General features: G+C 45.9%; 9 protein-coding genes across 9 annotated transcripts in view; 3 read left to right on the top strand and 6 right to left on the bottom strand.

The window, feature by feature from the left end:
* Positions 1 to 325: 325 nt before the first annotated feature.
* On the top strand, positions 326 to 1,746 carry VTP01DRAFT_9685 (uncharacterized protein; the record flags this gene model as incomplete). The annotated part of the gene is made up of 4 exons (XM_069388937.1): positions 326 to 384; positions 468 to 582; positions 653 to 926; positions 980 to 1,746. The coding sequence occupies 4 exons, from the start codon at positions 326 to 328 to the stop codon at positions 1,744 to 1,746; spliced, it is 1,215 nt and encodes a 404-aa protein (XP_069240104.1).
* A 173-nt stretch (positions 1,747 to 1,919) lies between these two features.
* VTP01DRAFT_9684 (uncharacterized protein) lies at positions 1,920 to 4,546 on the bottom strand (the record flags this gene model as incomplete). Its single annotated transcript, XM_069388936.1, has 2 exons — positions 1,920 to 2,031; positions 2,085 to 4,546. 2 exons carry the CDS (start codon positions 4,544 to 4,546, stop codon positions 1,920 to 1,922), a joined length of 2,574 nt encoding a protein of 857 aa, XP_069240103.1.
* A 686-nt stretch (positions 4,547 to 5,232) lies between these two features.
* VTP01DRAFT_9683 (uncharacterized protein) lies at positions 5,233 to 7,641 on the bottom strand (the record flags this gene model as incomplete). The annotated part of the gene is made up of 2 exons (XM_069388935.1): positions 5,233 to 5,319; positions 5,389 to 7,641. 2 exons carry the CDS (start codon positions 7,639 to 7,641, stop codon positions 5,233 to 5,235), a joined length of 2,340 nt encoding a protein of 779 aa, XP_069240102.1.
* Positions 7,642 to 8,321: 680 nt separating this feature from the next.
* Positions 8,322 to 8,849, top strand: VTP01DRAFT_9682 (uncharacterized protein; the record flags this gene model as incomplete). Its single annotated transcript, XM_069388934.1, has 5 exons — positions 8,322 to 8,332; positions 8,410 to 8,445; positions 8,522 to 8,588; positions 8,638 to 8,770; positions 8,845 to 8,849. 5 exons carry the CDS (start codon positions 8,322 to 8,324, stop codon positions 8,847 to 8,849), a joined length of 252 nt encoding a protein of 83 aa, XP_069240101.1.
* A 21-nt stretch (positions 8,850 to 8,870) lies between these two features.
* VTP01DRAFT_9681 (uncharacterized protein) lies at positions 8,871 to 12,131 on the top strand (the record flags this gene model as incomplete). Its single annotated transcript, XM_069388933.1, has 9 exons — positions 8,871 to 8,966; positions 9,052 to 9,378; positions 9,436 to 10,330; positions 10,383 to 10,456; positions 10,524 to 10,949; positions 11,014 to 11,283; positions 11,352 to 11,816; positions 11,890 to 11,964; positions 12,024 to 12,131. The coding sequence occupies 9 exons, from the start codon at positions 8,871 to 8,873 to the stop codon at positions 12,129 to 12,131; spliced, it is 2,736 nt and encodes a 911-aa protein (XP_069240100.1).
* A 331-nt stretch (positions 12,132 to 12,462) lies between these two features.
* Positions 12,463 to 13,410, bottom strand: VTP01DRAFT_9680 (uncharacterized protein; the record flags this gene model as incomplete). The annotated part of the gene is made up of 4 exons (XM_069388932.1): positions 12,463 to 12,626; positions 12,700 to 13,103; positions 13,182 to 13,246; positions 13,312 to 13,410. The coding sequence occupies 4 exons, from the start codon at positions 13,408 to 13,410 to the stop codon at positions 12,463 to 12,465; spliced, it is 732 nt and encodes a 243-aa protein (XP_069240099.1).
* Positions 13,411 to 13,568: 158 nt separating this feature from the next.
* VTP01DRAFT_9679 (uncharacterized protein) lies at positions 13,569 to 14,464 on the bottom strand (the record flags this gene model as incomplete). The annotated part of the gene is made up of 5 exons (XM_069388930.1): positions 13,569 to 13,705; positions 13,734 to 13,913; positions 14,006 to 14,142; positions 14,226 to 14,290; positions 14,372 to 14,464. The coding sequence occupies 5 exons, from the start codon at positions 14,462 to 14,464 to the stop codon at positions 13,569 to 13,571; spliced, it is 612 nt and encodes a 203-aa protein (XP_069240098.1).
* Positions 14,465 to 15,409: 945 nt separating this feature from the next.
* Positions 15,410 to 16,111, bottom strand: VTP01DRAFT_9678 (uncharacterized protein; the record flags this gene model as incomplete). The annotated part of the gene is made up of 4 exons (XM_069388929.1): positions 15,410 to 15,514; positions 15,578 to 15,680; positions 15,738 to 15,818; positions 15,891 to 16,111. 4 exons carry the CDS (start codon positions 16,109 to 16,111, stop codon positions 15,410 to 15,412), a joined length of 510 nt encoding a protein of 169 aa, XP_069240097.1.
* Positions 16,112 to 17,329: 1,218 nt separating this feature from the next.
* The window catches only part of VTP01DRAFT_9677 (uncharacterized protein), a gene marked incomplete at both ends in the record, with an annotated part of 6,008 nt that continues 2,343 nt past the window's right edge, over positions 17,330 to 20,994 (bottom strand). Inside the window, 9 exons of the mRNA XM_069388928.1 lie at positions 17,330 to 17,484; positions 17,554 to 17,629; positions 17,674 to 17,830; positions 17,893 to 18,015; positions 18,069 to 18,175; positions 18,241 to 18,397; positions 18,456 to 18,562; positions 18,614 to 18,781; positions 19,639 to 19,819. Of these exons, the coding sequence (XP_069240096.1) occupies positions 17,330 to 17,484; positions 17,554 to 17,629; positions 17,674 to 17,830; positions 17,893 to 18,015; positions 18,069 to 18,175; positions 18,241 to 18,397; positions 18,456 to 18,562; positions 18,614 to 18,781; positions 19,639 to 19,819 (1,231 nt within the window). The remainder of the gene's footprint in view (positions 17,485 to 17,553; positions 17,630 to 17,673; positions 17,831 to 17,892; positions 18,016 to 18,068; positions 18,176 to 18,240; positions 18,398 to 18,455; positions 18,563 to 18,613; positions 18,782 to 19,638; positions 19,820 to 20,994) is intronic.

Here is a 20,994-nt window from a genome sequence, read left to right as displayed (position 1 = left end):
CAAAACATTGTTGCAAAATTGCACAGAACTGAATGCAGTACAAAGCTAAAGGGTGATTCCTATTTGATAATCGTAGTGGTCAACATCCTAAATTGAGCCAATGGCCTCTTTTAGAAGCGTTTTCTAAAAGGCTCCAAATGCATTTCTAAGCGCAAAGCTGGGGACGCTTCTTATAAAGATGTATCCGGCGATGACCATTTTATCTTTATTTGTTTACAGTATTTCTTGACCAACGCAAAGTTCCCTCTGGCCAGGCGCAAAGTGGGCTGCTATTGGCGCAAAATCAGTAAGAGCACAGAGCAAAATAAATCCTGTACTTTTTTTCATGCAAGCTCCTCCTCCTGCAGCGAACGGGCCAGTCATAGCTGGCTATTTTGTAAACTGGTCAGGAGAATATGCAGCAGCGCTGATTTGGGGCGCGTCAAGTTGCCTTAATAACACTCTTTTCTTTTTAAACTGTGCAACAGGGGCATCTATGCTCGCAATCACAATGTCATTGACTTGAAAGCTGATGCACGCAAGCTGACGCACTTGCTTTATGCATTTGCGAATCTTGAACCTAACGGCACAATCGTGCTGGGAGTGAGTACATGTATACTGTGTTTTTTTTGTAGCTGTTATTGACGCTGGAACGTCGTCTTTGGTGTGACAGGATGTGTGGGCAGACAAGGGTAAGCATTTTCCGCCAGAGCAGACTATTGACGGCCAAGCGGACAGCTGGAACGAGCAGGGTAACAACCTGTATGGCAACTTTAAGCAGCTCTACCTGCTCAAGCGCCAGAACCGTCACCTAAAAGTAACACTCAGCGTGGGTGGATGGACATGGTCGACCAACTTTGCGGGCGTTGCAGCCGATCCTCAAAAGAGACGCGTGTTTGTAGACTCGGCTATTAAGTTGATAGGTGATCTTGGACTGGATGGTATAGGTAAATAATAAGAATAAAACGTAAATTAGTTTCGAATGCTGATTATTTTCTAGATATCGACTGGGAATATCCAAAGACGCCAGAGGAAGCGTTTCACTATGTCCACCTTCTCTACGAACTTCGGATTGCATTGGATATGTATCAGCAAAGACTCGGCCAGACAAACGAGCCACGCCTGTTGCTCACCGTCGCTGTTCCGTGCGGCCCATCCAACTATCGACTTTTACGACTGCGAGAAATGGAACCTTACGTGGATCTTTTCTACCTCATGGCGTATGACTTTGCAGGAGCCTGGGACAGCAAGACTGGGCATCAGTCAGCCCTATACGGTGGTCCGCTAAATGCACACCAGGCTGTGAGTGACTACATGGCAGCCGGGGTGCCGCCACACAAACTCGTGCTCGGTATTCCTGTGTACGGTCGAGGATTTTCAAACACAAGCGGACCAGACTCCAGTTTCAATGGCATGCCTGAGGGCTCCTGGGAGAAGGGTATGTACGACTACAAGCATCTGCCTAAGAGCGGAGCAACCGAGTATCATGACCAGCAGCGCATAGTATCATGGTCGTATGATCCTGCAGCGCGCGAATTTGTAACATATGACACACCATCGGTCGTCCAGGCTAAGTGCGAGTACATCAAGCAAGCACGTCTCGGTGGAGCCATGTTTTGGGAGCTTAGCGCTGATCACAAGGGCGAACATCCTCGCAGTCTACTCAACACAGTGTATCAATCGTTTGGAGGTCGCTTGGACAGCTTACCAAACCACTTGAAATACCCAACAAGTCAGTACGATAACATTCGGAGTATGAGTGTTTAATCTTGAAAAAAATAAACAAATGTAGATCGTATATATTGAGTGGGAAACAGTGGAAAATTTGTGTGTGTGTGTGTGTGTCGTATGTTGTTTAGTTACGGGAACTGTGAACAATGATATGCAAAAAAGATGCAAGAGTATACATGTGGACAGAGTGAAATTGGAATCGTAAAAGATTAATGGAAACGCAAGTAAAAGTTGACAATGAGTGCGCCAACAAGAAGACAACAAAGAACGGCAGGACCCCACAAGTCATCGTAGCGACCGAGCATACGTCGATTGATCATCCTATAAAAAATTTGTTAGTAGACTGCTTTCAAAAACATCAGATTGGTACATACCAAGCACGCTTTTCGAATCGATACAGAGCATAGATCGCCACGACCGCGGAAATGCCAATAAAGATACCACCAGCAATTCGAGATACATTGTCACCAAAGTTGAGCAGGTTGAGTGCGACCGTTAAGAGCAAAGCGCAGAACTGCAGCCAGCTGATAAACGTACGTTCGTTGGCGAAGAATACCTTGGGTTCAATCTTGATTTTCTTGAGTGGTACCTTGACATCCTTGTCCTTGTTGAAAGGATCCTTGACCATACGAGGACCGGTGGTCCCGCCACCAAACAAGAGTTTTTCCCAAAGCTTTAGTGGTCTTTGCTGCTGCTGTTGTTGTTGTTGCCGTTCATCCGAATTTGCAGACCGCTGCCGAAGTTCATTGTTTTCAAAGTCTACGACGATATCGCCCTTGTTGACATCGACGGCTTCACCCAAATCGACTTTTTCCGACAACGGTTCGTTCTGGCGAGCAGGAGGCGTGCCGTAGTTGCGAGGTTCGTCGCCCGACTGGACCAAGGTAGCACCTGGGTTATCGGTGTACGCGCTGCGTGCATCCGAATACGTCGAGGCAAACGTGTCTTTGGACTTGTTGCTGAAACCGCCGGCGTATAAATGACTACTAGCTGGTACCGGCGGCGGAGGCATTAACTTGTTATTCTTTTCGTTTACTTGCTGCTGCTGCTGCTGAAGATTTTGGTCAAAGGTATTGTTAGTATCGCGCAAGAGTGTGGAGCCAGCAACACCGGCACCGCCAGATTCATCAACCAAGGTGTTGTGCGTCGCAGTAGATAACCTGTTCTCAGTGACGGGTAACAATTGTTGCTTGGGACTCTTGGATGCCTTTTCACTTGCAGCGGAAGCACGTCGGTCTCTTGCGCGGGAAGCAGCAGAGGCAGATCGATGCACGGCGTCAGCTACCACATCGACGCGTCGCTCCTCAAAGGCCATAGCTCGCTGATATTGACCATCGATCAGGGGTTTGAAAGACTTCGATCGGCTAAGGCCAAAGTTAGCTTCCCTCGGTTTGCGGATATCAGTTTCCATCTCGGACAGCCACCACGGTAACAACGGGATGCGATCGCTGTACAGATAGCATGCTCCGTGCAAGTACTTTGAGAACCGGGGAACTTCGTGTACCAAGTGCGACTTGATCAGCTTTTCGAGCCACTCAGGAGGCTCCTGGCCCAAGTGTGTCTGGATCTTGGTTTCGAGAATCGCATACGGGAACAGGCAAACATCCTCTGGGTTGATGTTGGAGAATGGATGGTTGATACCCATATCGCTGCGCCGCCACTCGCCAGGCTTGCGCCTAACAACACCGTCGAGACTGTCTTCACGTACAAATGCCAGGTTGGTATCCAGACTGACGCGTACACGTTGGTCGCCAGGCAACTGGAAAGCTGTGCGGTTGTAGAATACGCGGCACATGGGAGCCAAGCGCTTCTCCTTCAAGGATTCCTGGATGCCTGCAGCGATGAAGTGGTTTTGTTTGACTTGTTCTTCGTCCATGCCAGATGCACGCAGACGGTTTGCATATTCGTCTGCTGTCAGCTTGCCCGAGATAAAATCCGGAACATCGTCCACGTTCAGCTTGAAGCGGTCCTTGATCGAGACGCCATTAAGCCAGGGTGCATGGTGGGTCTTGCGTTCGATGAAGATGTCCTTGGAGTCCATAGTACCGTACCACCGGAAACGGATAGCTTCAGCTCCTTCATCGCGCTGGAGTCGACCTGTGTACAAGTCAAAGTCCTCATTGTCAAAGTAGACAGAAGACACAGCCGAGTCTGTTTCTTCGTATTCCTTGTTGACATTAAAAATCAAGACAGGCAAATGCAACATGATAATGGACTTGACTTCGGTGATATTGTCAGGATGGATCCAGTACTTTGCAGTGGCACGTTCGAATGCATTCTGGTCGCCGCCTGCGGCTGCGTTGCCAGTGCGTGGTTTGCCTCTGCGTGCGCAGATATCGTGGAGAGCTGAAATGAAGACAATTGCCACGTCGAAACGCTGGTTGTCAAGCGGACGTTTTCGAAACTCGGGCAGGAGCTCGCGCTGGAGAGTCCTTCCAGTATACTTGTCATGCTTCTTGAGGATCTTTTGGACAGCCATAAAGTTGATACGCGAGAATTTGGAAAGATCGTTCACGTCAAACAGGACTTCAGTCAGTGCCTCGTTCATGAACAGCCAGCTTTGCTCGGATGCCCAGCGTGGGTTGGCCATAAAGGACTTTACGGTGCGTTCGCAGTAGCTAATTCGAGCTTCGACCTCACCGAGCTTGGCTGTGATGAAATCATACGCCTTGTTGTACTCGTTCTTGAGCAATTGCACAAAGTCATACTCGTCCTGCTCGGTCCATTCATGATCCAACTGCCGCATCTTGAGCTCGGTCTTGAGCATGTCGTACTGGATGTAGGACAAACGCCACGGAGGGAAGATCTCCTGCTCCAGCTTTTGTCCGAACTTCATGCTGAGGGAACGTGTGTATTGTTACAAAGAGTGAAAAGAAAGAGAAATATAGGAGAAAAACAGAATAGTGGAAAAAGGAGAATGTGTCAACTTTTTTGTTTACCCTGCCTTAAACTCGATTCATCGTTCGATGGCCCATCGACTTTGAATAATTTTTTTTCCTACTTACCAATGTTCAGTCCGAAACCGTGGGGGTTATTCCTATGCACATGTCTTAGCTGGGTAAATGTTTCCATTGTTCGCGAATGTTTACTTTAAGCCATTGCAACGCGACAAATGGAGCCTGTCCAAAAGAAATAGGTACAATGGATCACAGACTTGAAATACTGTTTGTTTATTCATCTGCGTATGTTTGTTTGCTACACCAGCGATCTCAATGTTTACTTCAACGGTAGATCAAGAACTGGGGGTCTCTCCTGCTCAAAATAGCAAAGGATTGTTTCGGATAATTCGGATGTCAGCTCCCGGAATAACAACTTTTCCCGATCCGGTACTTCTTTGATCCTGCTGTGCTAAAGAAGTATGTACGAATGTTTCCAAATTAAGTAAACCATTTTTGTTCAATGGAAGGTTGTAGAAAAACATGTTTTTACAAAGAAATCAATGACAGAGAGTATATAAATGCTGTAAAGAAAAAGAAGAAACAGTCCCATGTATATATGCTATTATTAACATTGTGCACTTTCTTACGCCACTTGACGAGTATCGTTGTTGATGCCGAGGAATGTACCAGGACCCGGTTGAGGATCTTGCATGCGGATAATGAAATTGAACTAGAAATAGGGATTTGTAACTGATCTGTAATTCAGATCAATTTGGTTTATCCGTGAAACAACACGTACCAGCATAGCGCCGACCAAAAGGACGCATAGGCCAATAGGACCGTAGAGGTCGTCGTATCGCACTTTGGGGTGATTTGTAATCTGGAATGCACGGTACCTGTAGCGACCGAATGCGTACAGAGCAATTACCATGGAAATGCCAAAAAATAGACCGCCTGCTATGCGACAGATTCGATCACCAAAGTTGAGCAATGTTAGCGCTGCAGTCATGATGAATGCCGAAAATTGAAGCCAGTTGATGAACGTGCGCTCGTTGGCAAAGTAGATCTTGGGTTCGAGTAACACCTTTTCTTTCTTGTCCTTCTTCTTCTTCTTTCCTTTTCCTTTCTCTTCATCATCGCCTCCGCTGCCACCACCGATCATAGTCTCCTGGTTACTGGAGGACATGGGAAGCATTGAGGATCGGGGTGTTGGCTGGGTCGATGGTATACGCTTATCAAGCAAGACTTCGGTGGATGAGGAACTTCCGAGGTAGTTGAAACTGCCATTGTTGCTGGTGCTGTACGCCGTTGCACGACGCTCATCAAGTACGAACGGTAATCGGCTTCGCACAGCTGACTTCTCTTGGGAGATGGGATCGTCGAACGGGTTGCTTCCGATATTGAGATACACAATGTGTGCGTCAGCATTATTATTTCTGCCGTTAGTCAGCGCTGATCTCTGGCTGGATTTACTTCCCTTGCGCTTGATGGTTGCACGCTTCTCCAACTGGGACTCGAGATAGCCCATTCTGTACTTGCCATCAATCAATGGCTTCAAACTCTTGGACCTTGAGAGACCTGAAAAGTCACCGGAAGGTTGCTTGGCATTGCGGATATCGACTTCCATTTGCGGAAGCCACCACGGTAGCAGCGGTAACTGGTGACCCCAGAAATGCGCAGCTCCGTGGAGATATTTTGAGAAACGCGGGACTTCGTACACTAGCTGAGAGTCTAACAATCGGGTCAGCCACTCAGGCGGTTCTTGGCCTAGATGTGTCTGCAGCTTGGTCTCCAGTACAGCATAAGGGAATCGGCACACGTCTTCCTGTGGGAGGTTATCAAAAGGGAAATCGATTCCCATATCTGGACGACGCCACTGGCCCTTGCGTCGGTACAGTCCATCCTCGCGCACAAAAGTAAGGTCGGTGTCAAGTGAGATACGCAGGCGCTGGTCGCCTGGGACTTGGAATGCCGTACGGTTGTAAAATACGCGCAATACTGGGCTGAGCAATTTTTCCCGGATGGATGTCTGCACGCCGGATGCAATGAAATGGTTCTGGTCGATCGTGGCTGGATCCATCTTGCCTTCCTTTTGGAGTTCACGTGTGTATTCGTCTGCGCTATATTTGCCAAGAAGATAATCTTGCACCTTATCAACATCGAGGCGGAATCGGTCTTTGACAGACACGCCATTTAGCCACGGTGCATGGTGCGTTTTGCGTTCGATGAATACATTGGGGCTGTCCATGGGACCGTACCATCTGAATCGTATAGCTTCCGCACCCTCGTCCCGCTGCAATCGTCCAGTGTATAAGTCAAAATCCTGGTTATCCAGGTAGACGCTCGAGATGGCGCTGTCTGACGGTTCAATGGGTTTGTTGGGGTTGAAGACAAGTACAGGTAAGTGGAAGAGCAGAATGGCTTTCAGCTCGGTAACGTTGTCCGGATGCACCCAATATTTGGCCGTTGCACGTTCAAAGGCGTTTTGATCAGCGCCTGCGGCTGCGTTCCCCGTTCTGGCTTTGCCATGTAAGCGACACAGGTCATGCAACGCTGAAATTTTAACCAAAGTGACATCGAAGCGTTGGCGATCCAGGGGTGGCTGCGACCTTGAAATATCTACGAGCAGTTGCTGTCTGTCGAGATGTGTATATTTATCGTGCTTCTTGATGATCTTTTTGAGCGCTAGAAAGTTGTAGCGAGTGTATTTGGATAGGTCGTTCAAGTCAATCAAAATATCGGTCAGCGTATCGTCCATGGTTTCATACAGCTGCTCAGCAGTGGCTGCATTCATTCGTTGGCGTTGCTGCATCAGCAAGGTCCGCTCACAGTACGCTACCCGTGAATCGATTTCTCGTTGCTTGCGTGCGATGAATTGGCCTACTTTGTCAGCTTCAAGTCGCAGAATCCGCTCAAAGTCTTCCTCATCATTCTGGTTCCATTCATGGTCCTCTTGCCGACGCTTCATGTCGCGTTTGATCCAATCATACGATATATACTCAAGCCGCCATGGCTCGTAGATATTCTCTTGCAATTCTTGGCCAAATTTCATGGAAAAGGGGAAAAGAGGAGAAAGGAAAACAAGAGCGAAGGAAAAAGGGAAAAAGGAGGTGACAAAATACCAATGTATAACAACAGACTTTGCTGTCGTTGCTCAGGCGATGACACAAGACCCCACATGCCCCTTTGTGTTCGCTCTTCGACATTTTCCCAGTGCGCTTCAATCCCAGCGCAAATGCAACCGCCTGCAGGGCCAAGGCCCATTACTGTCCCCTCTTTGCAGCGCTGCCTGAGCATTGTAGGTTTGACAAGGGTTGTTCATTGCTATTTTTGCAGTGACGGTTCTCGCTTTGTCTGTATGAAATTCTCAGCAGTGTCACTGAGCGACCTGGATATAGCCGTCAATAATTTCGCTTGTGCACTCGACAAAAATTTAGCATACAAAAATATTGCATGCGGCGGCATTGGTCCGAAAATAGCTGTACCTGTGAATTGTTTTAAAACAGGCAACAACAGCGACGGTATTATCTGGATGTATTTTCGGATGCTAAGTGAAGCTCATGTAACCGCTCCAAAACCTATCGTTACTCTCCTGATAAATAGAAGTTGTATAATGGGATGATCACTATCCAACGTGATAAACCGTACATCTACTTCCGTTCACCAAATTGAACGTGAAGAGTTGTATCCATCAAGGGTCTCATTTCATAATAGATACCATGCGCATTCCACATGCAATCATTGTAAACATTGATAATGTAATCACTACGTGGACGATAGTCTGACATTTCCATCGACGGGCTATTCACTGCTTAACTAGGCACACAAGACGCCTGGTAGCTGAAACACAGACCATGTAATTGGTGGATAATAATGCTCCAGAACGTATATAGACGTAAATTATACAAAAGTTCTAACACATATTTACAAAGATCTTACATGCCCCAAGCTCTAGATAACAATGGTACATTCGTTGTTATCGGCTGTCTGCCAAAGAAGGTGCATTTCTTGACCAAATAGAACAACGATTTCTGCCGCCGTGACGTAGATTTCGCAAGCCGCAAAAAAAAGTGAGTCCCCAGGAACGAACGCCCTCTTTTTCTTACTTGTCAGGAATATATCGCTCGGCACCTTCGTTTGCCTGGCTTTTCTAATTCTCCTTTATTCGACAAGTCGAGTTTGTAAGTGCTTCGAACCTAATTTCTCTTGCTCGCCCGATCCGCAAGCCAAAATCAGCACATTAACTGTATATCAGTGTAACTATATCAGTGCCGACCCGATATGAGCAGCTGGCAGCCTACCGAACAAGGTCTCAAGGACCTCTTGCAGCTTCTCCATGAGGCCATGCACCCGACCAGTGGTCAAACTGTACAAGAGGTAATGAAAGAAAAGAAGGCATTTTGCCCGCTTTACCGTGCAAGAGTTCCCCCGATCAGTCTCGCTAAACTGAAACTCTATACAGAAACTCGCCTACTTTAATGAGATTCCAGATTTCAGCTCATACCTCGTGTACATCTTGACCCAAATGCCGCAGGAGAATCCTTACGTACGTTCTGTTGCTGGTCTTACGCTCAAGAATAATATCAAAGCGCATTACCCAATGATTCCAGCCCCGGTGCTCAGCTACGTCAAAGAATGCTGTCTTCAGTACATTGCAGATCCCGATATCGGTAAATCCGTCGGTAACGTTGTGGCAGCCATTATCGAACGCGGACAAGTACACAACTGGCTTCAGGCCTTGCAGGTCTTGATGGAAAAGCTCGATGATCCCAACCCTGCAGTTGTCGAGGTAAAAAAGGAAATCGGGTCGGCCCAGCCGATGATCAAGTGCTGATATGTCTTGTAGAATGCCTTCAGCACTCTTGAAAAGATCTGCGAGGATTGCGCCCGTGATTTGGATGCTAATCTCGGTGGTGTCCAGCCGTTGGAGTTTATGCTTCCAAAGTTTTTCACCTTCTTCAATCATCCCAACGAAAAGATTCGACTTCACGCCATCAATTGCTGTGCGCAGTTCATTACTCTACGATCTGGCCCTCTTATGAACCGCATTAACGATTTCTTGTCTGCTCTTTACGGCCGAGCTAACGACGACAGCGTTGAAGTCCACAAGGCAATCTGCCAGGCTACTGTTAACTTGCTGGAAATGTGCCCCAATGTGCTGTTCCCTCAGATGGAAAACATTGCCAAGTATATTCTTCACTGCACACAATCTGAAGACAGTGAACTCGCGTTAGAGGCATGCGAATTTTGGTTGGTCTTCTCCGAGCAAGATGAACTGCGCGATCATCTTCGACCTTTCCTTCCTCAATTGATACCCGTTCTTTTGAAGGGTATGGTCTACTCGGAAATCGACTTACTCAGCCTCGGTGGCGACGAAGACGATGCCCATGTTGCTGACAGCGAACAAGATATCAAACCCCGTTTCCACAAAGCAAACGTCGTTGAAATTGAAAGAGCAGATAAGAATGATCTCGATGAGGGAGGAAAGAAGAAAACTGGAGAACGCGCTGAAGAGGACGACGAAGATGAGGATGACGAGGATGACTTTGATGAAGATGAGGATGATATTCTTGGAGAATGGAGTCTCCGCAAATGTAGCGCTGCCACACTTGATACTCTCTGCACTACCTTTGAAGGAGAAGCAATTCAGCATTTGATGCCCTTGTTGAAGACCGAACTCGAGAGCACAGATTGGTTGCATAGAGAATGCGGTATCCTCGCTTTGGGTGCTGCTGCTGAAGGTAATATATAGAGCTCTGCACCGCACACCTGCTCGTACTTATTATCGTACAGGTGGCATGAACGATATTGCTCCTCATTTGCCGGAACTCGTCCCCTATCTCTTGAACAATCTGAATGATCCTAAGGTGAGAGTTAATTTTTCATATTATGAATCGATTTGAACTGGTATTGACGACTAGCAATCTTTCACAGCCACTTGTTCGTTCCATCACTTGCTGGACCCTCGGACGTTACTCACAGTGGATCGTCTATGGACAACAGAACCCTGAAGCTCACAAGCGATTCTTTGAACCTCTTATTCAGCTCTTACTGCAACGCATTCTCGATAACAACAAACGAGTACAGGAGGCAGCCTGTTCATCGTTCTCTCTAGTCGAAGAGGAAGCAACCGTGGATCTCATTCCTTATTTGCAACCGATCGTCGTGACACTTGCAACTGCGTTTGAAAAGTATCAATCCAAAAACCTTCCCATTTTGTTTGACACCGTTGGAACCCTCGCTGAAGTTGTTGGAGAAGCTATGAACACTCCCCAAATCATCGAGACAATTATGCCACCAATTTTGAAAAAGTGGCAAGAAATCCCAGATGACACCAACGCTTTATTCCCATTATTAGAGGTAAGAGAACCGATCTGATGTAAAAGAAGAACAAATTGTACTGAATAATTCTTTCTTTCACTAGTGTCTGTCCGCACTTACCACTGCACTCGGAAGATCATTCAAGCCATTTGCTGAACCTATATATCAACGATGTGTAAAACTTGTATGCAAGACTCTTGAAGAATGTCAATTGGCTGCAAATGATCCGTCCGTTTACGATCCCGAGAAAGATTACTTGATCGTTTCCTTGGATCTCATCTCTGGTATTGTCCAAGCCCTTAACACGGATGCTGAACCTCTTGTCGTAAACACAAATCCTCCAGTCGTGCAATTTTTGGCTATCTGCATGCAGGTAAGCTTCCGGCATTCTTCCATATCCACATCGGTACCGGTTACTAAAGTAAACGGTGACGTTATCAGGATCCTGTAGCGGAAGTACGCCAATCATCGTATGCTGTCCTTGGTGACTTGGCAATTTCATGCTTTGAACAGATCCGACCTGTGCTTCCTCAGTTCATGCCTCATTTGGTGAGCCAAATCGACCCTCAAGCCGAACATGTTTCTGTCTGCAACAATGCTACCTGGGCAGCTGGTGAAATTGCTATCAAGTGGGGTACTGAAATTCAACCCTACGTCGAACCCATATTGCAGCGATTATTCCATCTGATGGTTAACCCTGTTATACAGCGAACTCTCAGCGAAAACGTAGCTATTACAATTGGCCGCATTGGTCTGATCTTCCCTGATGTTGTCGGTCAGCATCTCGAGAACTTTATACAACCGTGGCTCATGGTTATGGCTCCCATCCGGGATAATGAAGAGAAGGCATCTGCTTTCAGTGGTCTGTGTGAAATGATCAAGGTAAACCCACAAGGCGCTGTCAAGGTAAGAGAAATATTCCTTTGCTGAAAGGGCAATCAAAATCGAGATGTCTAACGCACACTCTGTAATTTACCAGGAATTCTTGTTACTGTGCGATGCAATTGGAAAATACAACACAGTGCCACCGTCTTTACACGAATCTTTTGGCAACGTAAGTGCAGAGTATAAACGCCACGGTTTCTCCTTTCGCTAATATGATGGAATTTCCAGATCCTGATGGGCTACAAGAACATGTTTGGAGAGCAGCAATGGGGCCAAGCCCTGGCCTCGATGCCTCCAGAGTTAAGGACGGTTCTCCAAGAACGTTACCGTATTTAGTTAGTTTGCATAATGAACCACTTTCAATATATCTTTGTCCCCCTCTTTGTCTTTTTCTCGCCCCACAATCAAGAAGAAAGCATACTACTACAATTCGGAAGAATGTGCTTGTAAATGATAGCGTTTTACACTGTTGTGGTATGACCTAGTGCTGCTATCTTGGGTACTGTATACATCTCCTGTATAAAGACCAACAAACAGCATTGATCAAAATGCACGGATCTTGATAGCAAATGCAATCATTCATGCAGTTACGAATGGTGCTACGATTGTGTGCACGTTGTCTTTCAAAAAGATTACACTGAGTTGTTACAATATTGCTACTATGCAACTATTCGTCATCTGCTGGCGGTTTATCCTGGATAAACTTGCCCATACGCTTCCACCAATCATCAAAAGCTTGCGACTGGCCGAGGATTTTAGCATTAAAAGTATCAGGATGGAACACGTATAAAAAGTAAATCCAAGCGGCTATCAGCGCATCTGCGTAGCCAACTAGAAAAATAATGATCGTCGTCAGTACACAAACTCTGGCGAAGCAACTGCTGCTGATGAGATTGTTGATTACCTTGGCTTCCAGTAACGTAAGCATTCCTCTCTAGGACCTTGTGCACAGATTGCAGTGTAGCGCACGCAGATTTTTCCAATTGTACATCGGCGTCGGATGCGAACTCTTCCAAGGAACAACCCAACATGTTTTCGCGCGATTGTCGGAACCATTTTGCGAGGTCCCCAGAAAGGTTGCGCATTATATCCAATACGCACTTTCTGAAAACGCCGCTAATGATGGGCATCTGCATCGACTCGTAGACGAGCTGGTGGACGCCAATGTTGGACTCGCCGTGGAAAAGGCTACGGGGCGCGTCTGGATACTGCTTATCCAGGTACAGCGCGATTTCCCACGAGTCTTGGACTACTGCGCCCGTGTTAGGATCCACGATCACTGGGACTGTAGGCTTTCTGTCGCTTTTGCTGTATGCAGTACACGTGTGTGTGTGAGAAAGAGAGACAAATCCGCATTCTTCTCACTTAGTAAATGATAATACTTGCGTGATCTTGGGAATCTCAGAGTGAACCGCGAAAAAATCCAGGTACACTGTTTCGTATGGCAGGCCCTACTTGTAATCATATCGTAAATATTTGCTCTATGCAATGAATGGAGAAGCCATGAAACATTTACCTTAATGTTCAACGCAAAGCGTGTTTTGTTTGGATTGGGAGACCAGTACCTGTCTCCTAGTCCCTCAAGTTTCAAGTCGTAGAATATAATAGGCTTCATGTTAAAGGAGAAAGACACGCAAACTGACGACTGAGCACGCCAGATTAAGCCTTTCTGCTCAGCGGGGTATTTAAGGCTAGCGCACTTCACGGTATTACTAAGACGCCGGAGGCACACACAGACTTATACGTCAAACAGAGTTTGATTCCATATTTATTTCACTCGTCATTTGGAGGCCGCTCTCCTGTAAACTTTTGCATACGTTTCCACCACTCTGTGAGAGCCTTTGACTGAGCAAGGATTCGACTCTCGAATAGTTCGTTCTGAAATCGCTTGACAAAGAAGAAATCGGAGACTAAAAGTACATCAGCGTGACATTTTACCCTCGCTGCCAGTGGTGTAAGGATGCTTCTCAAGCACTTGCTGGATCGACTCCAAGTTCTTTAAATAGGCATCCAGGGCATCCTTTGGGTCGCCGACAAACTCTTCCATGGAGCATTTGAAATATCCTTCGCGTGTTTCGCGGAACCATTGCTGTGTACCGACCGGCAGCTCGGCCATCACTTGAAATATGCGCAGCTTTAGGCTTGGCCAATGGAATCCAGGGTTGAGAACAGCATTGTAAATATTTGGTTTAGATCGGCGTTCTTGTCACCGTGGAGCAGGCTCCTGCGTGTATCCGGATACTGCTTATCCAAGTACTCTGCAATGTCCCAAGAGTCTTGCACGGTGATGCCAGTATTTGGATCATGTAGCACAGGTACCGTTAATGGCTTGGTAGGATCAAAGTCACTGTTTCATGTGTTACAGAAGAGTATGCAGTTAATGACCTACTATCGATTGATTGATTGATTGATTAGTAACAATGCGCTTACGGGATCTCTAGGACTCGTTTTTTGACCTCCATGAAATCGAACCACGTTGTTTCGTATGCAAGACCCTACATGTTTGCACAATAGTGTTTAGACCGACGGATTCAATCACCACAGCACAAAACACGTAACAGGTTAGCCTAGAATACCTTGAGGTTCAACGCGAAACGGGTTTTGCAGGTATTCGGCGACCAGATCTCGGCCTTGTCGAGTTTGAGGTCATAGAACTGAAGAGGCTTCATTTCAATAAATGTAGTATAGATAGTTTATGCTGCGAAGAACAAGTGAAGCACTTTGGATCCAAAGACGCTAGATATTCGTTCGATCGCACGCCATGTGCGGGACACACCGGAAACTTGCATTCGATCCCGGAATGGAAAGTGCCGCTTTTGACTCACTGATCAAGTGTAACATCCCCGCTCTCTCTCGTCGTTTGTAGATCGTTTCCTTGGAAGCTGTGGTATTGCTAACAGCAGTTTGATACTGTGACGACAAAGCCAGCCTTTCAACATCATAATGATTTACTTTCTCTTGTGCGCGATGGCTGCTGCGAAAAGGAAACAGCCAAAGCCGGGCATGCGGACATGTTCCTTTGTGTTTCGTTTGAAAATGAGGCATAGTCACTGTTTTCCTTAAATGAGTGCACAGAGACATAATGTTGCTCGCAGCACGATTTTGCACGAAAGATTTGTACATTTTGAAGCGATCAGAATTACATGGAAACCATCCACGTTCAAATATCTGACATCTTCCCTCTAGTCCCAATGCTAGTAAATCCTACATGGATTTACTGTCAATTCACAACAGTATTGATGATAAATCAAACTGACACTGAGGTACAACGTTGTTGTTGGATCGCATATGTGTTTCAACAAACAAAATGGAGCGTCATACATAACCAACGTATACGTTGATTCTTTTGTGCACATGCGCGCAATTTCAAGCAATATCTGCAAGAAACCGCGGTTTATTACATTATCCGAATGAATGCATTGTGTAATCCTAGTCTTCGGAATCATTCTTCATTCGTCTTTGAGGCAGCAATGCTCTATTACAGGTTGGTTTCCTTTTGTATCTCAGCAATATCAAGCTGTCCGGTGTATATTATACATATGTTGCATGGTCAAACTTGCAACTTTGTCTCTGCATTTGATTGCCATTTCCCGCATACAAAGGATGGAATAGGCTTAGAGTGGTGGTTTCTGATCCGGTTTTGAAGGAGACAGGTCGTATCCATCGTAAAGGTCGGGAAATGACTTTGCAAACTCGTCCGCCAACAGACTCCGGAACTCCTGTTTAAAAATGAAGACTGGTTGTAATCTACTTGCCCGTCCCTGTTCTTGCACTGTACGTACCTCTACGGCCTTGATCTTGCCATTCGTATATTGATTTTCGCTTGCCGTGCGTTCCACGAAAGCTTGTGTGAAGATATCAGGATTCCGTCCGTGCTCGACGTAGCTACCGCAAACATGAGTAACCCATCATTGAGCTGTATCATGTAAGCAATTCGCTCACTTTATGACTTCTTCGGGTATAAATGTATTGATATTATCTTTAAGTTGATCGATTTTCTGATAGTGGTCTAGTATTGAGTTGCTACAAGAAAAAGGACGGCAGCATTGTTATGTGAGCTATCCTTCCCTGCAAGCTCGTGTTTTCGCTACCAACACTTTGTTCCATACGAGATGATTTCCGTCTGGTTGGAAATCGTAAACGACCACGCTCAATTCGAACAATGCTTGCAAAAGATCGTTCAGCTGCTCTTCCAGTTCTTTCCGTGATGCTTGGCTCGTCTTGTTTGCAGTATTTACGGAATCAACATTGTTGTTTGGTGTGCTGGCTGATGAGCTGCTCGAAGAATGAGATTCCGCTGCTGGAGTCTGTTGCATAGAGAGAGAGAGAGAGAGAGAGAGAGCCTGCTGCACAGAAGAAATCTTTGTTGCCGCCATTTTCTGCAACTGTGCCTTCCTCCGCTGTCCTCGTTTCTTTCATTTCCCAACTTTATCGCTGAAGCTCAGTGTCTTGTCAAAACCTTCTTTGCGGCCCAGTTATACAGATGGTCCGAGAGCCTGAAGCAGGGCGATATGCTATCCAAGGTTGTAAAAGAGTCTTCCGGAAAGGCCTTACATCCCTCACCAGTTGCCATTCTTCATTGCCTTATTTCAACACCACAAAGCCCTAGCTCAACCCAGTTACGCGAGCATTTATCGGTGAAGAACTGTTCACCGAGTGCAAGAGGTTGTTACTTTTATATACACATATATATTCATGCATGCTGAAAATGGGGGCACTGCAATGTAGGAGAGCACCTGAGTGCTAAGATAGTCGCTTTCATCCAAAAAGCCTATGTAAAAGCCAAGTTGCACTTGACCAGGAATAATAGATAGCCAAGCAGAAATGCTGCGAGAGGAAACATCGTGGGAGAGTGTTCAAGATTAAGTTGTTTCGCAATTTTATTAAGGTATGCTCTCCTCTCCAAGATTCTTGGGGATTAATTTCGAGATTGTCCTAGGAATCCCGGCAGGGAACAGTATATTCAATACCATCCGTCATACCATCCCACCCTCAACCTATAGCCAAAACACTGCAAATATATACACTATCTCACCCTCCTAGATATATTCCACAAACCTCTCTACGCTTCATCCCCTACGCTGCCTGGATTTCTACCTTAAATTCACTTACCATTTATTTGATAATTTTCATAATCATTCCAACGTAAGCCATTCATCATTAACAATCCTTTTCAGCCGTTTCATCTTGGACATCCTCCTGACACTTCCAACAATCAACTTCATCTGGACATGAACGAAGAAAAATCCAATCTTCGTGCCACCGCGATGCCTCTGCTGCATCGCCATTGAAACCTTGATTTCGACTACCGGTCAGCAAACGGATAACCTACATTGTCTTTGCAAAGTTTAAACGTACCCGTTCGCGAGGTAATCCGACAGGTGAATCGTAAGATGGCGCTACCATTTCTCCTTTCTTTGTTCTTGTCAATGCCCGTATTGACCGCTTACAGCGTCGGGCACTGTCTATCACAATAGCTTGTAATAACCCAACCTTTCTAGTTGGTCTCCGTCAGCTTCCTTTCACGCCGTTCTCTAAGCACTTGCCTGAAGCGTATCCATTACTTGAAAAACACCGAGTAGCACATCGAAGTCAGTGTGATCCACCGGAATGAAAAACGTATTCAGATGCTTCATGCGATACATGCCGTGGTACTGCAAGTCCATCGCAAACACATCGCAGCGATGGCCTAGAGTGAAAGTAAATACTGCCTGAACTTTTCTTCCTTGGTACATTCCACACAAGTAAAGACACGTACCGTGGCAAACAATCCCGCATACTTGAACGTGTAAATCGTCTGCTCCAGCTTTGATTGCTTCGTTCATGGAGGTCGTCTAGGACCTCCCATGCAATCTTTTAAAGCATTGCTTAGCTTTACCAGATCATCGCTTCCGGCAGTACTGGGAGGCTTACATTCTACAAGCAACAAGACTTGGCTGTCGTCTTCGTCGCAAGAATGCACGCTGAAATCAGCCTTTCGACCCTCTGACAGTGGCTCCACTGCTTGTCTTCGTACACGAGATCCGCGGATGACTCTATTAGCTCTATTTTACACTTAGTGCTCACATCGTTTTATTTCCAATTTTATATCCCTTACCCTGCGGTGGTTATCAAGCTGCTATTCTCAAAGTACGTCCTCAGAATCGGTACCAACGTATCTTTGACGTAAGTGTCTTCATTCACCTGCGACGTATCGTAACCGTCGCTGTATGCTTTTAACCTATCTAGGATTCAGCTGTCAGGTCAAACAACCCGCATAAATTGTGTACTCACAGTTCCCGATACACATCTCGGTATCGCCTGCTAGAGACACTATCGTTTCCATCTCTCTCCCATTGTGCCAATATTTCCTTGGCATCATCTCGACTACACCTTGCAGCCTATACAGCACATATCAATGGTCAATATTCACAGATATCTACTCGCATGCTTGTTACACCGTTACCTGATTCAATTTTTGGCACCACAAGATATCAGTATCCTCTACCAACTCCAGTCCTTGCTCCTTCCTAACTGCCTTTAAAGCTATCTCCAAAATCTCGGTCTCGACGTTGCCCGTGAATCTCGGTGAATTGCTCACCAGTAAAATGAAGTTCAACGCACTACAATCATTCGAGTCTTTAACCTTCATTCTTATCTCCCACAGACTTCCCCACTCACAGCCACTGTGCCATCGATAGCACCCTGTATTCACGCGCAGCGGAGACTACGCGGTCGCGATAACTTTGAAACGCTCCTGTCAGATCAGCATCGCTTGACGAATCAACCTCTTAGCCAGTTGTACAACGCGTTTCGGTGCATTTGACATTATTGCTTACTCTGACCGCGTCCTCTGGTTCCGTATACGTTAGAGCGCCCGCACCAACAAGGTAATCGTAAAGTGAAACCCTGGGTCGAGCAGTAACCGTGCAAACACTCTCGCTGGAAGATAGGTCGTCAGGTATAAAAGTACCATCCAAAGTTATCTGCACGTCACTTCCTTCGTTCTACGGTAAGTCAGGTTAAAGCATCATTACTCTGAAATATAATATCTGTATACATACACTTTCGTCCTGGTTTTCCCTTTTTTCTGATGTATGATGGACACACTGCCTTTTCACAGGCCTATCCGTATCCACCTTCCAACCGAGTTGTTAGCCTGTGTTCAACATCGTACATTTGTACTTTTCAATTTTTGTTAACATTTTTTACTACTTGCGCCTTGCTTTCCTCCAGTAACCAGTAGTTTTGCACCCGCTCGCTCTTCTTTTCTCTCTGCATAGGCACACCAATTCAGCTTAATGAAAACGTGTCTCATCAGCAACCTGCATTGATACCGTGAATTTTCTAACTGCCTCTGCTGCCTTCTCTCCTGACATCCTTTGAAGAATTTGCGGTAGTTGGCGTGCTCCATTTCCTTTCCTTGAATCTCGATGCCTTCGGCTTTCTTCCATTCCAAGAACGACAAAAGGCTCCATTCACCAGCTTGGCTGTAAAAATACTCTTCGTTCTGCATTGCTGGGAAATGATGCATACACTACTCCCTGAAGCCCGCGCTTATTTATCCCCAACGAAACGTCATCCGCTTTATCTAGCAAAACAACCACCACTGCTCATCGTCGGTTTCCACATTATGTGACAGGTATATTCTCCCACAACCCTGCAAAGTACACCAGATTCTAAAAGCAACAGTAATCTTTAGACGTAACATTTTTGCTTATTCAACTTATTGTGCTCTCCATCTTGCAATTCGCGTTTTCTTCTCACGACGCTCCCAACCTTTTGGCTTTCCACTTTGATACAGCATGCGTTCATCTTTCTGCCCGCTGTAAAATCGACACATCTGGCTCGCAGTCAGTCGCACTGGCTGGTACCAAGTTGTCGCATTCTCCTGTGTGAACGACTCTCTCTCGAGTTCCTTGCCGTTTGTCAACAGGCATAAAATACCGATTCCCATGTTTTGTAGCAGGAGATATTCATTGTCCTTGCTTGGTTTGAGTTCGGTTGTTACACTGTCTGGTCCAAGCTTTCGCAACCTCGCAGCCCTACAGTGCTTCGGATTTACTCTACTCGTTAAGATTTCATAAATCTAGTTTCATTCTTTACAACGCATTCCCTGTCTTTGTCAAAATACACTTTGAACGCAATTGTGATTTTATCTTGCCTCATACCTATCTCATTCAACCGCCGAATATCCACGATATTTGTCTAGCTACACATGGACTCAATTTGTTGCTTATATGAATTGCGCGTAAGACTTGTTAACATCATCTACGGTACTGTCACATTCAAACTTATCTCCCACATTTATCTGCTACGTAGTGTCTACTTGTACACTCCATTGAACAGCCTTCGTCGACTGTACGAAGCCCGCGTGAAGCCTGACAATATCAAATACATTCTACCTTCCGTTAACCCGCATTCAACGTCGCACCGCCCAACCGTGAACGTACAGCGCAACTACCACGTTTCTGATTCTCCCACTGTCGCCACCTTCGCGTCGACTCTTTGATTGTCTGCACTGGCAATTGGTCACACTTGTTAATTTCCAACCGTGGCATATTATGGACAAAGCCGAAACAGCATGCTCTCAGCTAGAACGTTTGGGTATGGTTGAGACCCATTCCCAACTTTTGTGTTCATTCAAATATAACTTTATTCCAACCCTGTCGAAAATTACTTTATTGCATCCGGCTGGAAGAACGAGAACGATTGGAGGAGCTTGCCGTGAAACGCTGCAAGCATCCCAAAGAAGCGGTTGAAAAAGAAAAGAGTATCAAATGCTACTCTGCAGTTCATCAGCAGATGCCAGAGTGCCACTTTCGAGCGTGAGGGGAAAGCAAGCTCCTACGGTTGACGATGCGGCGATGTATCCGATGAAACATACGAAGAAGATGAAGTTTACGCTGCAGTTCTAGCGAAAAAATATATGAAGGAGTAGATGAACACAACACCAAGCCATATTTTATGAACAAACCAATGATTCCTTTACTTATGCCCGCTTCTAAGCTTCGTTTACCATGTTGTACTCCATGTATATGTCATGTATTAAAGAAAGCAAGACCACGATCGAATACATTGACTATCTTTGTCAAATTCAAACCAAAAGTAAAGCCAAACTCTTTTACTCTTATTGAGGATATGTAAATGTAAATCAGCGGCATTTATTGTCTTCGATATTGAATTGATCGGATATTGGTGCGTTTATGCGATGCATTAG

The sequence above is a fragment of the Rhizomucor pusillus genome (assembly GCF_041956525.1).
Source record: "Rhizomucor pusillus strain CBS 183.67 unplaced genomic scaffold VTP01scaffold_7, whole genome shotgun sequence".
NCBI classification, from domain to species: domain Eukaryota; kingdom Fungi; phylum Mucoromycota; class Mucoromycetes; order Mucorales; family Lichtheimiaceae; genus Rhizomucor; species Rhizomucor pusillus.
This window is presented reverse-complemented; position numbering and strand designations above follow the sequence as displayed.